Source organism: Balaenoptera borealis (genome assembly GCF_965194805.1).
Source record: "Balaenoptera borealis genome assembly, chromosome: 19".
Taxonomy (NCBI): domain Eukaryota; kingdom Metazoa; phylum Chordata; class Mammalia; order Artiodactyla; family Balaenopteridae; genus Balaenoptera; species Balaenoptera borealis.
This window is the reverse complement of record NC_138878.1, coordinates 62,332,130-62,350,147: the sequence shown is the minus strand read 5'-3', so window position 1 is coordinate 62,350,147 and position 18,018 is coordinate 62,332,130. Positions and strand designations below refer to the sequence as shown.

Genomic DNA, 18,018 nt, shown 5'->3' with positions numbered 1-18,018 from the left:
GGGGGAGCCAATTAGATCACCCCAGCCGCATAGGACTGATAAAAAGAGAATCCAACTGAATGGAGGACAAAGATCCTGTTTCTGGGGCAATTCCAAGGTTAGACAAATAGCACCTAGAGGCCCTGAGCTGGGCAGACACTGGTCAGGTGGGGCAGGGACTTCTCCCTCCCATCACCACCACTCTTTATCAGTAGCAACGGCTTCCTATGTGCCAGGTCCGGTTCTAAGTGCTTCACCCGCCTGCGTCTTTCTTAATCCTCACAACACCCACTTTATAGACGAAGAAACAGGCCCAGTGAGAGGAATGCACTTTTCCCAAGTCACACCGTCTACTTCCCTGCTAACCACCCTCACACTTGGGCCAAAGCTCCTCCCCAACCCTTTCCCAAACTGGACTCTGAAAAGAAAGGGCTAAAAGTCATGGGGCTCAGGGGTAACATTTCATGAAATCTTTAATGAAATTGGGGTAGGGGCACGAACAGAGGGGAGGGGCGATGGGCACAGGCTTGGGGCAAGGGAGATGGCAGTGGGGCTGGGCAGGGGGCTCTCCTCTTTCCCGCAGCAACCCTCCCCCAATCATCCCACTGACAGGGGAGGGACGTAGGGAGGCAGAGCCATAAATACGTCCAGAATTCCAGAGAGGCAGCAAAGGAAGAAAGGGGCGGCTGGGGATCTCAGAGAGGGGGCAGGGGCAGGCCCGGGCCGCCCTTATCAGGGGGTCCCGGCTCCTTGGGCGGCCGTGGGGGCCCCGGGGGGTCCCCCGGCTTGCGGCCGTGCTTGCGGAAGTAGCGGTAGCGTTGGACGTAGGCGCGCACCAGGTTGCTCACCTTCACCGGGTTGATCTCCCCACTTTTGCTGTGGCAGATCTGCGGGGCAAGGGGCAGCTGCAGTCACCGCCAGCCCCCAGGGTCCCCTGCACCTGGACTGCTGAGCGCAGGTGGGGACTGGGATGGGAACCCCTCCACCAAGATCCTGGCCAACGTCCCTACTTGTCCCCCTGATGCCAGCAGAACAGGCCCAGGTGGGCTTGAGGCAATCCTGTCACCCTCTCGCCTTCTGGAGTGACCCACTGCCCCTCTGTCTCCCCATCTCTGTACGCCTGTCTGCTCACGTCCATCACTCCGTCTCATCCTCTCCCCACCTCTGCGCATCTTGCCCCCTCTGGGCCCCACCTTGTGGACGGCCTTCCTCAGGATGTCCTTGTACTCCTCCTTGGTGATGTCCTTCTTCTGATAATACGGCTTGATGGCCAGCTTCACCTCCTCTACTGCCCGCTCCTGCGTGTGCAGCTTCTTCAGATACTGGCGGGGGTGGCAACAGTGGGAAGAAGGGACAGCAAAGGCCAGGTAAGTTCCTGCAGAACCCCTACCTCCACTCACCTGCCCACCAGCTCAGACTTCTTGACCATCCAGCTACTCCCAGAGGTGGAAATCCTGCTTCGGGTCTGCCCTGTTCTCCCCTTGCTGCAGTCGCCCCAGACCCCAGGCCAGGCCTGGGCCTCTCAATGTCACTAGTATCTCCTCCAGGCTGGACCCTGGGCTGTCCCAGGCGTCCATGACCAGGACCCATGTGTCCCCTGCCCTTACAGTCTGGTAGGGAGACAGACCTGAGCCAGGCGGCTGTTCCCTACCATCCCAGAGAAGATGAGGGCAGGTAAACTGAGGCCTGGGAAGGGCAGGACACCCCAGACTTCAGGGCCAACATCTCCCATGAAACAAGAATGCCAACTGTCAGGTGAGCTACTGAGCTGCTGCGGGAGCCACGGACACCCCGGGGGGACTCCTCAGGCCTCCCTAGCCCCACAGGAGTGGGTTTCTAAATATGCGGCCAAGAGAAAGGGGTTGTGGCCTGCACCCGTCTCGTATGTGGCCAGAGAGGACAATGGCAGGGAACAGACAGGGCAGCCTCACTGGCGGAAAAGGGACCTGCTGCTCATCCCAGGGCCTGTACTGTCCCTGTCCCGCAGCCCATGGCACAGGCCATGGACAAGTACACATCAAAGCTGTGGCCCCACCTCCGTTTATACGGGGCTTATAACACAGGGGTTTGTTCTGCTTTCCTTCTGGCGCTGTATGTAGGGTGCGAAAAGGGTGAGCAGCGCCATCATCTGGTGACAGGGCCATAGCGACCAGCACCCAGATGCAACCAAAAGGTACACAGCCCCCAGGCCCGGGAGGAGGAGCCAGACGTAGTGGGGGAGGGGGAGCTGTTTGCCCTGCACCCATTCTTCCTCCCTCCGTCCAGGAACAGACGCTTGATTTTTTGTTTGTAAGCCACCCCGAGCCCCCCTTACACAAAAAGATAGGGGTGAGAGAGAGAGATATAGATGACCAAAGGGTAGACTGTAGTAGGTATATGTATAAATATGCGTGTGTTTATATCCATATCTATTTCTCTCTTTTTCTCCCTACCTGCATCTCATCTCTATACGAAATTCTTTAAAAACCTGTCTAGCACCCCTTTCCCAATCATCTAATCAAGTGAAAGTTTAGTTCCTTATAATTTAATGATTTCAGCTTTCTCTAAGTCCTCATCTGCTGGCATCAGTCTCTGGCATTCTCCTCGGGCCCCTGCATCTCAGTATCTGCCTGCATTCTCTGCAAAACTGTCACCACCACCCCACCTCTCCCAAGCCCAGTTCACCTTGTCTGTGTCACCACGTCCCTCGGAGCTGCTGCTGCCCTCTCTCTTGTCAGACGCTGCAGCCAGCCCAGTGGGCGTGGGAGGGGTAGAGCCACAGCCCCCCAGCGGGAGGCTGCCAGGGAGCAGGTAGCTGGAGGGGCCAGGGGGCAGACCCAGAGAGGTGGGCACAGGAGCTGGCGTCACCCCCAGACTTGAGGGGGGCTTCCTGTGGCTGAGGATCTGGGGGAAAAGGTTGGAGGATAAGCAAAGGGAGGTGGCAGGGAGGACGGAACATGTACCCCTATTCCCACCCTGATTTCCCAACAGTCCCAGAGGCAACAGGCTCCTCTTCCGGCAGACACCTTGCCCCAAAGCCTGTTGGGAACTGAAGTTCCTCTCCTAACCCGGAGCAGGGGACAAGAGAAGGGGCTGCGGGGACTCTTCCCCAAGGAAGCCCACCTGGTTGGTGGCCTGGATCAGCTCCTGGGCCTTTGCTCGGCTTGCCAGATTGGCTTCTTCCATCTTGAAGAGAAGTGCAGTCACTGCAGTAGGTGGAGAGTGGACGACAAGGATTGGGAGTTGACGCACGAGGAGAGGGTGACCCTCACCCAGCCACGTGCCACCTCCCACCCCGGGCCCCCAGACAGGCTATAAGGTCTCAGGCTCATAACTGGGAAAGGGGGCCTCAGCCACCAAGAGAACCAGCCCACACCCTGTACGTTCTTAGGACTTAAGGTGTGTGTGGGTGGGCGTGTGGCCAGGGTCACACAGTGACGAGTTGGTCCCGAGCCCCCGTAGCCTCCCTCCCCACCTCTGCAGTCTAGCAAAGGCTCCTGCCATCCCTTAAGGGACACTGCTCCCTGCTCCCCCATTCCGGTCCCTCCACCAAGCCTACCCCAGTCTACCTCTAGGTGGACCCCAGGACACACCCCACTCCTCCAGTCTCTGCTGGACTGGCTGCCCGCTGCTCCCATCTGCCCAGCGCTCTTCCAGTGCACCCAAACATCGTGGAGCCTTCTGGACAGACCCTGACTGGCCCTCACCCACCCGAGGCCCTCCGGGTCCTGGTCACTACACCCACCCCTTCCAAGGTATCTCCACTGCCTCCAAGTTTGTCCCCACATGACCTCCTCCCCGATCCTGTCTCTCCACCCTCATCTGCCCCGGCCCCCCCCAGGGGACACTCACAGGCCAGGACACCGCTGGTAGTGCAGTCTACACCAGCGGGCAGGCTCCAGGGCATGGGTGGGGGCAGTGTGGGCAGCTGGGAGACACGGGGGGCTGGCCCATCCTCCGCCCCCGAGTCACCAGCCGTGGACCCCGCACTAGGGGCGGTGCTGGGAGCGGCAGCGGCCGTGCTGGTGGCCGTGGTGGTGGCCGGCTGCTGCTGCTCCTCCTCCTCCTCCTCCTCCTCTTCTTCCTCGTCCTCCTCCTCTGCCCCACCTCGGACTCCAGCCTCCTCAGTGGCCTCTTCTGGCAGGAAGGAGACCTCAGGTGTCTTGCAGCTGCTATCCACAGTCTGTGAGTCGGGCGTGAGAGCAGGGGGTGGAGGGGCCGCCTTGGGGGGCGGGGTGCTAGGGGCCTTCGATGCCCGCTCTTCCCCGGACCAGGAAGTCTCCTCGGCCCCTTTGGCTCCCGCCGCCTGGCTGCAGCTATCCGCCTTGGACTTCTTCAGTGTCACAGGGCCACTGCTGCCTCCGCTGCTGCCCCCACCGCTGCGGATCTTTTTCCTGGTCTTGGATGGCTTGGTCTTTCCCTTGGTCCCCTTGGCTTTCTTGGCCCCAGCCTTGGCCTTGACCTTGGTCTTTTTGGGCTTGGTGCTGCCCTGAGCTGCTTTGGCCACCTCAGCAGGGGCCCGCTCATCCGGCTTGAGGAAGGGGGAGCGGCTCTCTCGGTCTCGGCTGAACTTGACTCCGATGGAGCCCAGGCCAGCAGACGTGGCCTCCTTGGCTGGTGTGGTGCTGCTGACACCCTCTCGGATCAGCACGGCCACCTTGGACTGTAGCTTCACCTTCCGGGAGGATGAGGAGGACGACGAGGACGAGGAGCCTGAGCCGCTGCTGACAGGTGGCTTTGGCGGGGGCCCTGAGGAGGGCGCCAACTCCTTGGGGGGCCGGGCCTTCTTGGATGACCTGTCCCTGTCCCTCTCTCTGTCCCTGTCCCGGTCCCGATCCCCCCCGTCCAGTGCCTTCCGCCGCGATCCCTTCTCCCGGGAGGAAGAGGAGGAGGAGGCAGCCCCAGAGCGGCGCCGGTCCTTCTCACTGCTCTTGCCTCCCCGCTCCTCGGCGCTCAGTCCCTCGGAGTCGTATAGGACCTCGCGCTTGGGCGATAAGGCCGGAGCCGGTGAGGGGCCGCGGGGGTCAGGCTTGTCCAGCCGGCCCACGGTGATGGTCCGCTTGATGGCAAAGAGATCGTGGTCCGTGAGGTCCTGGATGGAGGGCGGCACGGCCCCCCGGCGGCGGCTGTCGCGCTCTCCGCCCAAGGAGGTGGAGCCGGAGGGCGGCTGGGCCGGGGCAGGGCCCTTCTCACTGTCCCCAGACCGCTTCTCGCCCCGGGACCGCGACCGCTTCTTCTTCTTCTTGCTGCCGCCGCCATCCCGGTGCTTGCCGCGGTGCCGCTCGCGCCTGGAAGACGACGACGAGGAGGTGGCCGGGGGCGGGGAGTTCGAGCGCCGCCGCCGCCTCCTTTTCTCCCGGGACCGGGACCTGCGGCTGCCCCCGCGGCGCCGGTCGGTGCTCCGCGAGCGGCGGCGGGCGGAGCGGGACCGCGAGCGGCGGCGGGCGGACGACGAGGCGTGGGAACCCGGCTTGCGGTCCCGGGAGCGGTGCTTCTTGGAGTCCCAGGGGGAGGCCGGGGCCGGCGGGGCGGGCTGCGCGCCGGAGGAGGACGAGGCGGCCTCCTTGGCCTCGCCGCCGCTCCTCTTGCGCTCCCGCCTCGACTTCTTGCGGGTGGGCGGGCCAGTGGGGGCAGCGGAGGCTGGGGCGGCGGCCGGGGAGGGCGAGCGCTGCCGGTAGCGCTCGCGCCGCTGGGTCAGGATCTTGCGGCGCAGGTCCAGGCCGCCCCAGCGCGCGTCTGCGGTGGGCGGGGCGGGGGCCGGCTCCCCCAGGTCCACCTGCAGGGCGCCCTCGCCGTCGGACTCCGCGTGCAGAGACAAAAAGTCGTCCCCCTCGGGGGCCCGGGGGGCGGGCGGCGGGGGCGGGGGCTGGGCCGCAGCGGGGGCCGGGGCCGCCGGAGGGGGTCGTGCGGCCCGGCCGCCGGCCCGGAAGAGGGAGAGCGCCATCCTGGGCTCCTCCTCAGGCTGGACAATCTCGCCCTCCTCAATCTCTGAGTCGCCCGGTGGCAGCAGAGGGGGCGGGAGGGCGGCGCCACCGGCCGTCACCACCTCCACGGAGACCTTGCCTTCCCGACAGGCCTCCGCCTCGGTCCCCACTACAAAGACGCGCCGGCGGGTGGCTCCGTCGGCCCGGGTGGAGTCGGCCTGGGGCGGTGTGCCAGGGGCTGGAGTCGGCTGCAGGGGCTGGGGGTCCGGGCCCGGGCTCTCGTCACCTGGGAAGTCCTGGCTCAGGCTGTTGTCGTCGTAGATGCCCGCCAGGGTCTCTGAGATGCGGCTGATGCTCTGGGACAGGCCTTCCTCCTCCTCTTCTTCCTCTTCCTCCTCCTCCTCCTCTTCCTCCTCCTCCTCCTCCTCCTCAGGTGAGGGGGTCCCCGCCGATGAGCTGGGGTTGGAGCCAGTGGGCTCGAAGGGGTCGTACTTCTGCTCTGGAGCAGGCGGTGGGGAATAGGCCTCGTCGGTGGGGTGGAAGGGGTCATAGATATCAAACCGGGGTGCAGGAGGGGCCGGGGGGGCCGGGGGTGGTGGAGGGGGAGGCGGGGAAGGGGAGGATGATGAGGGGGAAGGGGAAGGCGAAGAGGAGGCAGAGGAGGGGGCAGGGGGCGGAGCAGGGCCCCCGTCTCCAGTGCCCAAGGTGAGGAGGTGGCGGGCACAGGTGGGTCGAGAAGAGTGAGACTGTGGAGAAACTGCAAAGGAAGAGTGGAGACAGGGTGGCGGTCAGGTGCCTGTCCCGGTGCAGCAGAGGGGCCCGCAGGTAGGTCAGCACCCCATCTGCTGGTCCCCCTCACTCAGCACTCGCCACACCAGCAGGCACTGCTTCCAGTGCTTCACGTGTGTCAACACATAAGATGCTCCTCACAACAGTACCTACGCTGCACGCTGTAGGTACTGCGACCCGGGGTCCCAGGAGGAAACTGCAGCACAGAGAGCTGTGGCATCTTCCTCTAGAGCACAGTCAGCAGGGGGGAGTCAGGATGCAAACTCGGTCAATGTGGCCCCCGAGCCCGCACTCTCATATCCGGAGACGTAAGCTGGCCTGCGGCCCAAGACCACCCTGACCAATGACAGCAGTGACGTTCCCGCAGGAGGCACAGGCTGGGATGGGAGAGCTAGGGTTCCAACCTAGGACCACCTGCAGGGGTCAAGCCCTGGCCTGCTGAGCCAGCTGCCTCTTGAGGGAATCTATCCCTTTGTACAGAAGGCCTAACGTGAGGCTGCGAAGGTGACACTCCCTCTCCAGAGTCAGAAAGTGGCAGAGCTGGCGAGCCCTGATAGCCCGAGTCCTCACCGTGCCCCCGTCACTCTCTGATGAGCCCCATCCCAGGGGCGACATCTGCTTGGGACTCAGACATCACTGACCGGGCCAGGCATCGTGCTGTCCTCCGTTATTTTGTCCGCCCTCCCGAGACCTTGCTTTCGAAGCACTCCACGGTCTCAGCACCACAAGTCACACATGTGGAGACAACTGATCGAGGCTGCCCCCGGGGCGGGTGACGGGGCCAGGATTCAGACACACACATCAGAGTCCAGAGGCCACTCTCTCAACAACATGTAACTGCCAGGATCCTGCCCCAGCAAGGACATGGTCACATGAACAGTGCCAGGGAAGCCCGGGGCTAAGAAGGCAGCACCAGAGCCACCTCCCCACCCGGATCCCAGGCTCCAGCCCTCTCCCGCAATATGCCCGAGGGCAAGCAACTCAACTGCTGTCTGCCTTGGTTTCCTCAACTATAAAATGGGAGTTTGCTCATTCCTTCAACACATTTTTTCTGATCATCAGTCTGAGAGATGGGGTTTGGGGTATAGAATAGAACTGCAAACAAGAGACAAAAATCCCTGCCTTCAAGGACTTGATGAGCAAGAACTCTGACTACCCGGGCTGTTACTACCACCACCTGAGGCAGAAACCAAGTCTGCAGATTGCAGCGGTCTGCAAACTCGAGGCATCCGCTTCTTTAGAAATAGTTTTTTTTAAAGGACTACGGGTGAATTTTTCTTGCATTCTTAATATTTTCCAAACGAAGACCAAAAAACACTTGGAATAAGAAAACAAAACATAGGGACTTCCCTGGTGGTCCAGTGGGTAAGACTCCGTGCTCCCAATGCAGGGGGCCCGGGTTTGATCCCTGGTCGGGGATCTATATCCCGCATGCATGCCGCAACTAAGAGTCCTCATGCTGCAACTAAAAAAGAAAAAAAGATCCCGCACGCCACAACTAAGACCTGGCACAGCAAAAATTAATAAATAAATATTTAAAAACAACAACAACAACAACAAAAACCCAAAACATAACCCCGGAGTCCTGCTGAAAACAGCTATTAGGTTCCAGACACAGTTACGGATATCACTTAAAGCCCAAGGGCCAAATCCCACACACCACCTGTTTTTGTAAATAACGTTTGATTGGAACCCTGTCCCGCCCACTTGTTTACTTATCCCCTGAGGCTTCTGATTTTAAAAGAAATGAAGAGGGAGTTCCCTGGTGGCCTAGTCATTAGGATCCTGGGCTTTCACTGCTGAGGCCCCGTTCAGTCCCTGGTTGGGGAACTGAGATCCCACAAGCCATGCGGTGCAGCCAAAAAAAAAATAATAATAATAAATAAATAAATAAAATTTTAAAAAATAATAAAAGAAATGAAAATACTTTTGTGGGCCCCTAAGAGTATGGTGGGCCCCAGGCACCATGTCCCCTGAGCCTAAAGGATAAGTAAGTCACCCCAGATCTGTGAGAAAAAAGAAAGGACAAGGATGGGACTTCCCTGTTGGTGCAGTGGTTAAGAATCCTCCTGCCAATGCAGGGGACACAGGTTCGAGCCCTGGTCTGGGAAGATCCCACATGCCGTGGAGCAACTAAGCCCGAGCACCACAACTACTGAGCCTGCGCTCTAGAGCCCGTGAGCCACAATTACTGAAGCCCACACGCCTAGAGCCGGTGCTCTGCCAACAGGAGAAGCCACCACTGCAGTGAAGAGTGGCCCCCTGCTCGCCACAGCTAGAGAAAGCCCGCGTGCAGCAGCGAAGACCGAACACAGCCAAAAATAAATAAAGTTAAATCTTAAAAAAAAAAAAAAGGACAAGGAAAACGTGAACTGGTTCAGAGGGTGTGCAAGCCTCTGACAGAACAGTTGCTCATAGCTGACCTTCTGCTACGCCTTCCTCTCCCCTCACCCCTCCCCAGATATGTATGTCCACGCAGAAGGGAAGTCCAAACCCAGGGTTCTCATCAGGGTCCCGGGGGACCAGCAGCAGCATCACTGGGGAGTTGGTCAGAAATGCAAATGCCTGGGCCCTACCAACTCCAGACCTGCTGCATCAGAAACCCCGGAGGTGGGCCTAGTGACCTGTGGATTAACAAGTCCTCTGTGATGATTGTGATGCCCTTTCGAGTTTGAGACCCTCTGCTCTACACTGCTCAGGGGCTTACCACCGTGTGCGGGGCTGGGGAGCAGACTCTCCCTCCGGCAGGTGCACATCGCAGAAGTCAAAAACTTGCACTTTACACACAGAAGGCCCCGGGCTCAGGGCCACCACTAAGCAACTGGCTGTGCCACCTCGAGCAAGAGACTTCCCTCTTTCAGACTCTTCTCTTCCTGGAGGCGGAGACACTGAGAGTCCCCCGTCCTGGGGAGACGAATTCCTAACGCAGTTACACTGATATTCAGAAGCCCCGGACGCACACTAACTGCTCCCACATGGTAGCTCTCACGTCAGTTTTAACTTTAATTACATCTGCACATGCATATAGCCTTTACTGAAGTCTAACAGGAGAAAGACGTGAAAGTACAGATTTTGTCTAAATGACGTACTCAGCACCGCTACTACTACCAACAGCAGCTAACGCTCACGCGACGCCGAGGCTGACTGCCTGCCAACTCAGCCCTGGCCCCACATACCCGTTTTGCCCGTCCTCCAGGCCCTGACACGGGGCAGCAGGCTGGGTACGGGAAGAGGGACTGGATCCCTGTCCCCAATTCGGACCTCGGCCACCAGCTCCAGCATGTCCTCGCTTCTGCAAGACAGGGGGTGAGTGAGCCTCAGAGGTGCGTCCAACTCCCACGCCGGGGGCCTCTCCCACTCCAGCTGCCCAGATACTCACTCGCCAGGCCGCAGGTCCAGGTGGCTGGGAACCCAGGTATCTGGGGGATCCAGGATGCTCACCAGCCCCGCGAGGAGGCCATCGGCAGCCACGTCCAACACCTGGAATAGGCCAGGAGGGGCTCCACCCTGTCCCTGCTCGTGTGAGGACCCACACAGGCCCTAAGCTCTCAGTAACCCAAACATCTGAGACCCTATGAGAACACGAGGATCCAACTGACTCCTCAACCTGACTTCCTCCAGGACCCAAGGGACCAGGCCTCAGAGCCTCCGACACTGCCCCCGATCAGCACCCCAAACCCAGGAGCCTGGGTCCCAACCCCATTTCCCCATTTCAGGGATCCAGGCCCCACTGACCTTCCTCCCCCAGCCCCAGAAGTCCAGGTCCCTAGTCCCCTCTTCTTACTCACAGAAGCCGTGTCAGTCCCCCCTGATTCCTGGGAACGGGGCTCTGAACGTGGGCTCCGACAGCGCCTCCATCGAAGGCCATGACACCGAGAACCATCTGGAGAGAGATTTGCATGGGGGATTGGAGACAGGGGACTAGATGCAGAGACCTTGCTGGGCAGAGGAAAAAGAGCCGGCCTAGCTCTTGACAAGGGAACCAAGCTCCTGCCTACTCTCCCGGCCTCCATCCAACCGCTTCCCAACCTGGGTCCCAGAAGAACTTCCCAACCCCCTTTTGAGGCACCAACTCTCTCACCCATTTGTCCTCCCAGCCACCCTCAGGATGAAGTCCAGACAAGTCAGCTTGGCCTTTGAGCCTTGCTGTGACCCAGTCCCCACGGAGCGATCCTGCTTCCCTTCCCACCAACATCCTCTGCCCGCCAGCCCCAAAGACCCACAACTCGGTCCAGCAACGTGGTCCCTGTGCTGCGTGCCTGCTGGTGCCGCCCCCGCCTATCAGGCTTTCCTCTTCACCAGACAATGCTCGTACAGCCTTAGAGACACAGGTCCCCTGTCACCTCCTCGCTGAACCCTTCCTGGACCCCATCTCCCTCCACACCAGCTTAGCTGGGCCTCCTGCCCTCTCACGGTGCCTCGGGCTACCTCTGTGCTGGGACTGTGTCTCCCCTCTGCCAGACTGTGAGCCCTTCCAAGATGGCCACGGAGTCCAACCCATCTTGGGCTCCCTGTGCCAGCACAAGGGTGGCACCCAGGAGGCCTCGGGAAAGCGTATATGAATGAGATTAGGAGAAAGAATGCAGAGATGGGGCAGGGGGCTGGGAAGAACCAGAAGCTGTCATACCTTTATCATTTGGCAGGTCCCCCTGCAGGGAACTTCCCACAGCCTGCTGAATGGCCCGCTGAAGGAAAGGTGAGGGTGAAGGGGGTGGAAAGAAAGAGCAGTCAGGGGATGCATGCAGAAGGTCACAAGCTCTGCTGCTGGGAGACAGCCATTCCAGACACCCCTGCAACCAGACTCAAACCCTACAGACAGGCCAAGAGTCCCGGCCCCCCAACCCCTCCTTCCCCAAGGGTCCAGGAGTCAGGGCCCTGGAATCTGGACTCCCGGCCCCTCCCTCCCTCGGCCCCAGGCGTCTGGCTGCCTCACCAAGATAAAAGCAGAAGGAGAAAGCGAAGGGTCTCTGTCTGGCGGACCGTCACCCCGATCCTCGCCTGACTCCTCTGTCTTCCCTCGAGACTCATCTTCTTCCTCCATGGTCACCTGGTGGTGGAGGTGGGGGGAGAGTCTGGAGTAGAGGCTGGTGGGCAGGGCACGGGGGTGCCAGGTGGCGGAAGGAGAGGACGGACATGAAGACCTCAGGGGCCTCCAACACTGTATCCCCTTCAGCATCCCTCCTCTCCTCCACCGCATCCCAGGCCCGGGCAAGTACCAGGCCCAGTGCAGACACTAGAGGGACTGGAGCAACTCTCTTCCCTCGTCTGAATTTCAGTTGCCTCCTCTGCCAAAGGGAGGCCCTCCCGGCCTATTTCCACACACCCCTCCCCAGTTTCCGCACCTTCCTGCACAACCAAACTTTAAGACCTCACGGGAGCCCGCCTTCACGGAAGCCAAGACTCTTTTCTGTTGAGTTGTCATTTCAAACACCGCATCAAGAAGTCTCATAAACCCACCCTTCCCAAACCGAGATACGTGCCAGTGTGCTGGGTGCGCCTCAAACACCACGCCACTTCCTAAAGCATCGATTCTCCTCAATGGTGAGGGACCCAACAAAATGTATTTACACACAGAAGATGGAACTATAATAGAATGAGCTACAAAACCAGTACACCACTTTGAAAACGAAAACACGAACTTCAGGAATGCTGTCCACCAGACGCCGCAGGGAACACCCTCGATCACCTGTCTGCCCCTTGTGTGGAAGCGCGGCTCAAGGCTTCGCCATGTCACAGAAATTCTCAGGTTATACAGAAGGTGAAAAATCACTCTTCAGACTGATGGGGGTCTTGATTAGGGCTTCAGAAAATATGAAGATTTCAGCTGTAGGCTTCCCTGCAACTGTCAAATCTCCTACTCTGAAGACAATAAATATCTGGTCCCACAGTTCCTAGAAAGCTTCAAAACCCCTAACCCTCAACTCCGTGTGCTTAGCTCTAAGTGGGCCCAATAGGAGTATCTAAGTCAGAGAAAGGCTGTGAGAATTGAAAGGAGACCGACTCCTGACACAGAGTTAACAGCCCAAGCCGGCTATACAGAGTAACAATAATTATCATCGACCTTTAACGCCCAGGTTTCCCTTACTTCGGTCTCCCCTACACCCTCGGTTGCATACCTGCCAAAAAAAAAAAAAAAAAAAAAATCTCGGTCCTGGTCTCCCTCGTACCAGATTTTCAGAAAGCTCTCCCATGCTGCCTCCTGGCTCTCTAAGAGCCTGCAGTTCCTTCCCAAACTCCCATAGACAACTCTCACCCTGATAAGCCCCTCTGGACAGTTCCCAGCCCTGGGGCTGCTCTCCAGCACCTGGGCACCTGGGTGGGGCTGGGGGGAGCACACGCTATGTAGAACAGCGTCTGTCACATAAGAGAAGCTTAATCAAGATGTGCTGATTACAGACCCACAGAGCCCCAAACCCTCTGTAGAATGAACATCCTCCCTTGCCCATTCACACATGCCCCAGGCTTTGCAGACACACCCCTGGCTCCTTAGTTAGGTCTTTTAGACCTGAGAAGCCTCTGCAGACGCTGCTAGGTCCCTCTAGATCAGTTTCCCAAACTATAGACTTGATAGTTCAGTGCTTCACAAATAGCTTGTTATCAAAGCAAATCGAACACAGTAGAAGATTCTTCACAATACATCACAAGTAAATGGAAATACTAATTAATGGGACTTGGGTATGAAATTCATATGACAGTGTACACTGGGTCTCAATGAAAAAATGTATTTCTCACTGTAGATCAAGGTCAAAAGAGTTTGAAAAGCACAGCACTAGATGAGTCTAGCCGATCCTATAGACTTTCCCAGACCAAGGAGGACTGATTCTAACTCTCTCTGTAGCCCCAGGGCCACGCAGAATTTTTCAACATTGTGCATTTGAATTACTTTCTAAGGGCAAGTACAATACAGCTGGGCAAATTTTCCAATACTCTTCATTGTCTTATCTCCACGCAATTATATGCCCCCCCCCACAAGGCATTCGAATTTGCAGTCACACTCAAAGCCACCTAGATGGTTCCAGGTCCTTCTAAGTGCCCCCAGCCTCCTGTCACCCAGATTAGACACTCCCCAGACAGCTAGAGACCCATCCAGGCCTCTCAGAACATCTCAGTATTTGCCTCTCTCCCTTCGTGGGTACATCCCGCTCCTCTGGGTAGCTATAAAGGACTTCCTAGCCCTGGAACAGTTCTTCCAGGCCCAGCTATATGGCCCCAGACCCCTGTAGGTGAGCCGCATCCTCAGGTCAGCCCATGTAGACACTTCCCAGCCCTAACAGACATACCCTAGGCGCTATAGTTGGCTCTGCAGATACTCCCCAGCTCTTGCAGATCTCCTTCACCCCGGGACATATCTCAAGATCTCAAGATGGCCCCAGAACCCTCTAAACAGACCCTAGCCTCCGGTCAGCTCATAAAGACGATCAACAGTGCCTACAAAAATGACCCAAGCCAGCTATATGATGGAAAGCAGGCTTAGTCTCAGTCCAGGCCCTGTGGACGCCCCCAATCCTCTCGGGGACGCCCCGTAGATGCCCCCCGGCACCACAGACGCGTCCCGGGGCCTTCAGAAGGCCCCCCGCTCGCCGCCAGGCGCCGCCGCCGCTACCAGGCCCGAGGCCGCTCCGCTAAGCCCTCCAGGCCCTGTGGCGTGCCGGGAGGACCCCGGGACAACTAGCGACCCGACTCCGCCCCGCCCACCCCGATAGGCCCGAGCCCCGCGGCCCGGACCGCCGCCGCCATCTTACCCCGCCGCTCGGGCTGCGGCTCCGGCCCCGGCGCGGGGCGGGGCGGGCTGGGGCGGGGCTCGCGAGCAGAGGGAGGAGAGGGGTGGAGCTAAAACACCGCCGAGCTTGCCGGGACTTCAAGTACCGAGCACGGTGCCGTGAAGGCTGGTGGGAAGGCTCCGGACTCAGTTTCCCAGCAGCCAATAGGACACATAGGCCGGGTGCGCGCGACGCACACCGGGAGGCGTAGTCCGCGCGTCGCCTCCGCCGCGCGGGGACAGCAAGCGGGGTGAGGGGTGAAGTGGGCGGGGTTGCGGTAGGCCGCGATTAGGCTCCAAAGTACCCAGCACGCGCGCGGAAAGAGCGGCGGAAAAGGAAGTGACGGAAAGAGCGGTCAGCGTGACAGATGCGAGGGAGTTGTAGTTCCGCGGAGTGGGCCGTAGGAAAAAAAAAAACAACAGGACAGACTGGGAGTTGCCCCGCCCACATTCTAGGGATCCCACAGTCCCGATACCAATTTCTCTCTAAATTTAGAACCAAGGAGCCCGGCCGTACAGCTTCCTCCTCATTTAGGACAGAAAAGTCCAGATTCCGATTCCTCTCACTCAGAACACAGGAGTCCGGACTCACATTTCCCTCCTCCCTGGGACTCAGAAGCCGAGCCCTCCTTCCTGTTAAATCCAGGAGTCGGGCCCTCAAGCCATCCTCAGACCATTCCTGGTCTCAAACAACTACCTTACGCTAACCCGAGTGTTCGGGTTCCCCACCCTAACTCCCTCGGATCCAGAATTTTGGGTCCCCAGCCCCTCCAACCTCTGGATCCAAGAGTCTGGGCCCTCAGCTTCCCTCCTTTACCGAACCTAGTAGTAAGGACCCCCAGGTCCCCTCCTTCTGGGGTCCCACGAGTCCAAGCCTCCAGCCCTATTCTCCCCTAGGTACTCCTAGGAGTCTGGGCTCTCAGCTTCCTCCTCCTTCAAGACCCAGAAATCCTGACCCTAGACCCTTCATAATCCAGGCATCCCGGCTTGGGCGAACTGGCTCATGGATTAGGAATGCAGTGATCTCACGGCCCCTCCCTGCCCAGTTACCCGCTGTCCCCCCTCCAGGGCCCCATCTTCCCTCCCAGTCTGTCTTCCGCTTGGCTGGGACAGCGGGAACCGGAAACCTGGGTCCCTTAGCGGGCGGAGCCTCCAGCATCCAGCCCAGACGCCCGGGTCGGGAGCTTGGCTAGGATCCCAGGACGGAGGTTGAGCTTGCCCTCAGGACTTGCTCCTTTCTCGGAGCGCGCCTATATACGGCCGCGCGCGAGTCCGCGAGCTCCGCCTACTGGAACAAGGCCTCGGAGAAGGTGCCCTGAGAAACTGCATCACAGGGCTCGTCATTTGCATAGCCCCACCCCTAGCTATCTTCCCGACCCATCCGCCGAGAGAATGAGAGCTTATTAGCATAACCCCGCCCTCAGACGGCCGGCCAGCCGAGAGCGCGTGGCGCCGCTCGGGGTGAGCCCAGTTCTCTTATTAGCGTGTCCCCGCCCCATTTGGAATTCCCCTTCTCAGCGAACGCCTTTCCCCTACCCTTATTATCATAGCTCCTCCTTTTCCCTGGCCTTGCCTCCTTCTTAAGTGTCCCGAGATACTAGCCCTTCTTGCTGGAGTTCATGATTATGCAGTAGCCTTATTAGCGTGGCCCGCCCCTAGGCCCCGCCCGGTTCCCCCCCAGGCGGTAGCGGCGGCAGCGGCAGCGGTGGCGACATGAGCAGCGGGGCGGCGTCCGGGACAGGGCGGGGGCGGCCCCGGGGCGGGGGGCCGGGGCCCGGGGACCCCCCACCCAGCGAGACACACAAGCTGGTGGTCGTGGGCGGCGGCGGCGTGGGCAAGAGCGCGCTGACCATCCAGTTCATCCAGGTAGTGGGCCCTCACCCCGGGGGGGTGCCCCCGGGACCCAGAACTGAGCCCTTTGCGGGATCCCTGAGACCCCGGTTTCCCCTCGATCCATCACTGATACCCTCCTGTGAGGCCTTCTAATCTTAAAAAAGTCCCCCTCAGATGTGACCCTGAGCCCCTCAGGGCCTCCACCCACTACATGAGGGACATTCCTCCTGTACTTGTATCTTGAGACCCACCTCCCCTACCCCCAGTACCCAAGACCCCGCTTCCCTACTGACCTGACCGTGGGTGCCTCCTGGGAGCACCCTAAATCCAGAAGAGTCACCCCATCCAGACCCTAAGCACTCTCATGGGCCCCCACCCCCCTAGGTGCCGCCTCCCCGCAACCTTGAGCACCATCTCCCCCAGATCGCAGACCCAAACTTCCCCTCTGAGCCACCCAGAACCTAACTGAGAGAATGCCTGTGCCCGATGCCCTTGAGATTCCCCCAGTCTGGATGCTTAGCCCCTTCAGGGACCTCCCCCAGAAACTGGAAATTATGCCCAGGCTTTGCCCCTGAGGCCCATCTAGGACCACCCAGTCCTGAGAGAGGCACCCTCAGACCTGAGAGATTTCAAAAAGATCCTGCCCCTTGGCCATTCCAGAGAACTCTAAGACCCCAAGTTCTGGGGATCCCCTATCCCACCAGACCCAGACCCCCACCCTTCCCCAAGGAAAACGCACCACTCCTCCATCTTGAGTTTTCCTCCACTCCGATTCCCCTAGCCCCTCTCTGAAACTCTGGCTAGCCCCCAAATCATCTCCATGGAGTAAGTCCCCAGATTCTTGACACCCCTAGAAAGACCTGCTCCTTGGGAGTTTCTCTGATATCTTAAATGCATCTCAGGGTCTTTAAGATTCTCTGGACTCTATAAGTCTCTGACAAACCTCCCAAATGCTCCCGAGCCCCCAGTTTTCACCCCTGAGCTTCTCCTGATGTACTTTGCAGATACACCCCTAATCCCCCCAGGGCCAGGTCCCTACACCCTCCCTCACCAAGCACCCCCCCTAACAGGCAGGATGCAGCCTGCAGACCCCCAGCTGCCAAGTCACCACTTCTCTCCTGAGAATCCACCCCTGCCCAGGAAACTTCCACCCCATTCCCCAGGGAAATCCTCCCACCTCAGAAAAACCCTAGAAAGGTGTCTGCTACTGAGATGCTACCGCAGAGGCCCCCCGCTCAAGAGACCCCAGCCAGCACCTGCAAGGGAGCCCCTGTCTGTGTAGAGAAAGGCCCCAGCCCTGGGCCCCTTGCACCCAGGGGCAGACCCAAAGCTGGCCCAAAGCCTGGCTGGAGGCGGGCGGGACCCGGGCAGGAAGGGAGGGGCCCGGCCTGCGGGCGGGGCAGCTTCTCCGCAGCCGTATTGGAACCGGGACCTTCCCCTGGGAGGAGACACTGGAAGCTGCCCGAAGAGGAGGAGGGGGAGGGGGAGGAGGAGAAGGAGGAGGAGGAAGAAAAAGAAAAAAAAGAGGGAAGAGAAAGAGGAGGAGGAGGGAGAGCTATAGACAGGCAGATATTCTGGGCAACAGTGGCTCTCAATAACTGAGCACCTACTATGCCCAGGGGATATATTAAATACTGAACAGGGATTTTCCCTGAATCTCACGAACAGTGGATTAAGCCTAGTGCTATTTTTATCCTCATTTTCCAAATGAGAAAACTGAGGTTCCGAGAGGGGAAGTGATTCGTTCGATGCCAC

The 18,018-nt window shown here is 59.3% G+C and overlaps 2 protein-coding genes across 7 annotated transcripts in view; one reads left to right on the top strand and one right to left on the bottom strand.

Annotated features, from left to right (window-relative positions):
• Positions 1–427: 427 nt before the first annotated feature.
• On the bottom strand, positions 428–14,549 carry SCAF1 (SR-related CTD associated factor 1). Of its 6 annotated transcripts, none has more exons than XM_082370287.1 (11): positions 14,414–14,549; positions 11,605–11,718; positions 11,299–11,356; positions 10,460–10,554; positions 10,051–10,151; positions 9,848–9,963; positions 3,811–6,639; positions 3,082–3,164; positions 2,644–2,862; positions 1,173–1,301; positions 428–866 (listed from the first exon to the last, which is right to left on the bottom strand). In XM_082370287.1, exons 2-11 carry the CDS (start codon positions 11,710–11,712, stop codon positions 675–677), a joined length of 3,930 nt encoding a protein of 1,309 aa, XP_082226413.1. In that variant the 5' UTR covers positions 11,713–11,718; positions 14,414–14,549; the 3' UTR covers positions 428–674. The 6 variants fall into 6 exon arrangements, with proteins under 6 accessions (XP_082226413.1, XP_082226410.1, XP_082226411.1 ...); XM_082370284.1 differs by lacking the exon at positions 14,414–14,549 and adding an exon at positions 13,952–14,346; XM_082370285.1 differs by lacking the exon at positions 14,414–14,549 and having other exon boundaries at positions 3,811–6,381; positions 11,605–11,739.
• A 1,544-nt stretch (positions 14,550–16,093) lies between these two features.
• RRAS (RAS related) overlaps positions 16,094–18,018 on the top strand; it is a 3,017-nt gene continuing 1,092 nt past the window's right edge. The window contains exon 1 of the mRNA XM_082367195.1: positions 16,094–16,413. Coding sequence (XP_082223321.1) covers positions 16,144–16,413 — 270 coding nt within the window. The 5' untranslated portion in view covers positions 16,094–16,143. The remainder of the gene's footprint in view (positions 16,414–18,018) is intronic.

Bases quoted from the DNA above. Each gene is read 5' to 3' on its own strand.
- SCAF1 (XM_082370287.1), bottom strand. From the start codon at position 11,712: ATGGAGGAAGAAGATGAGTCTCGAGGGAAGACAGAGGAGTCAGGCGAG. The intron at 9,964-10,050 runs GTGAGTATCTGG...CCTGTCTTGCAG, and splicing joins CTGGACCTGCGGCCTGGCGA to AAGCGAGGACATGCTGGAGC. The intron at 2,863-3,081 runs GTGGGCTTCCTT...CTTTTCCCCCAG, and splicing joins TGATCCAGGCCACCAACCAG to ATCCTCAGCCACAGGAAGCC.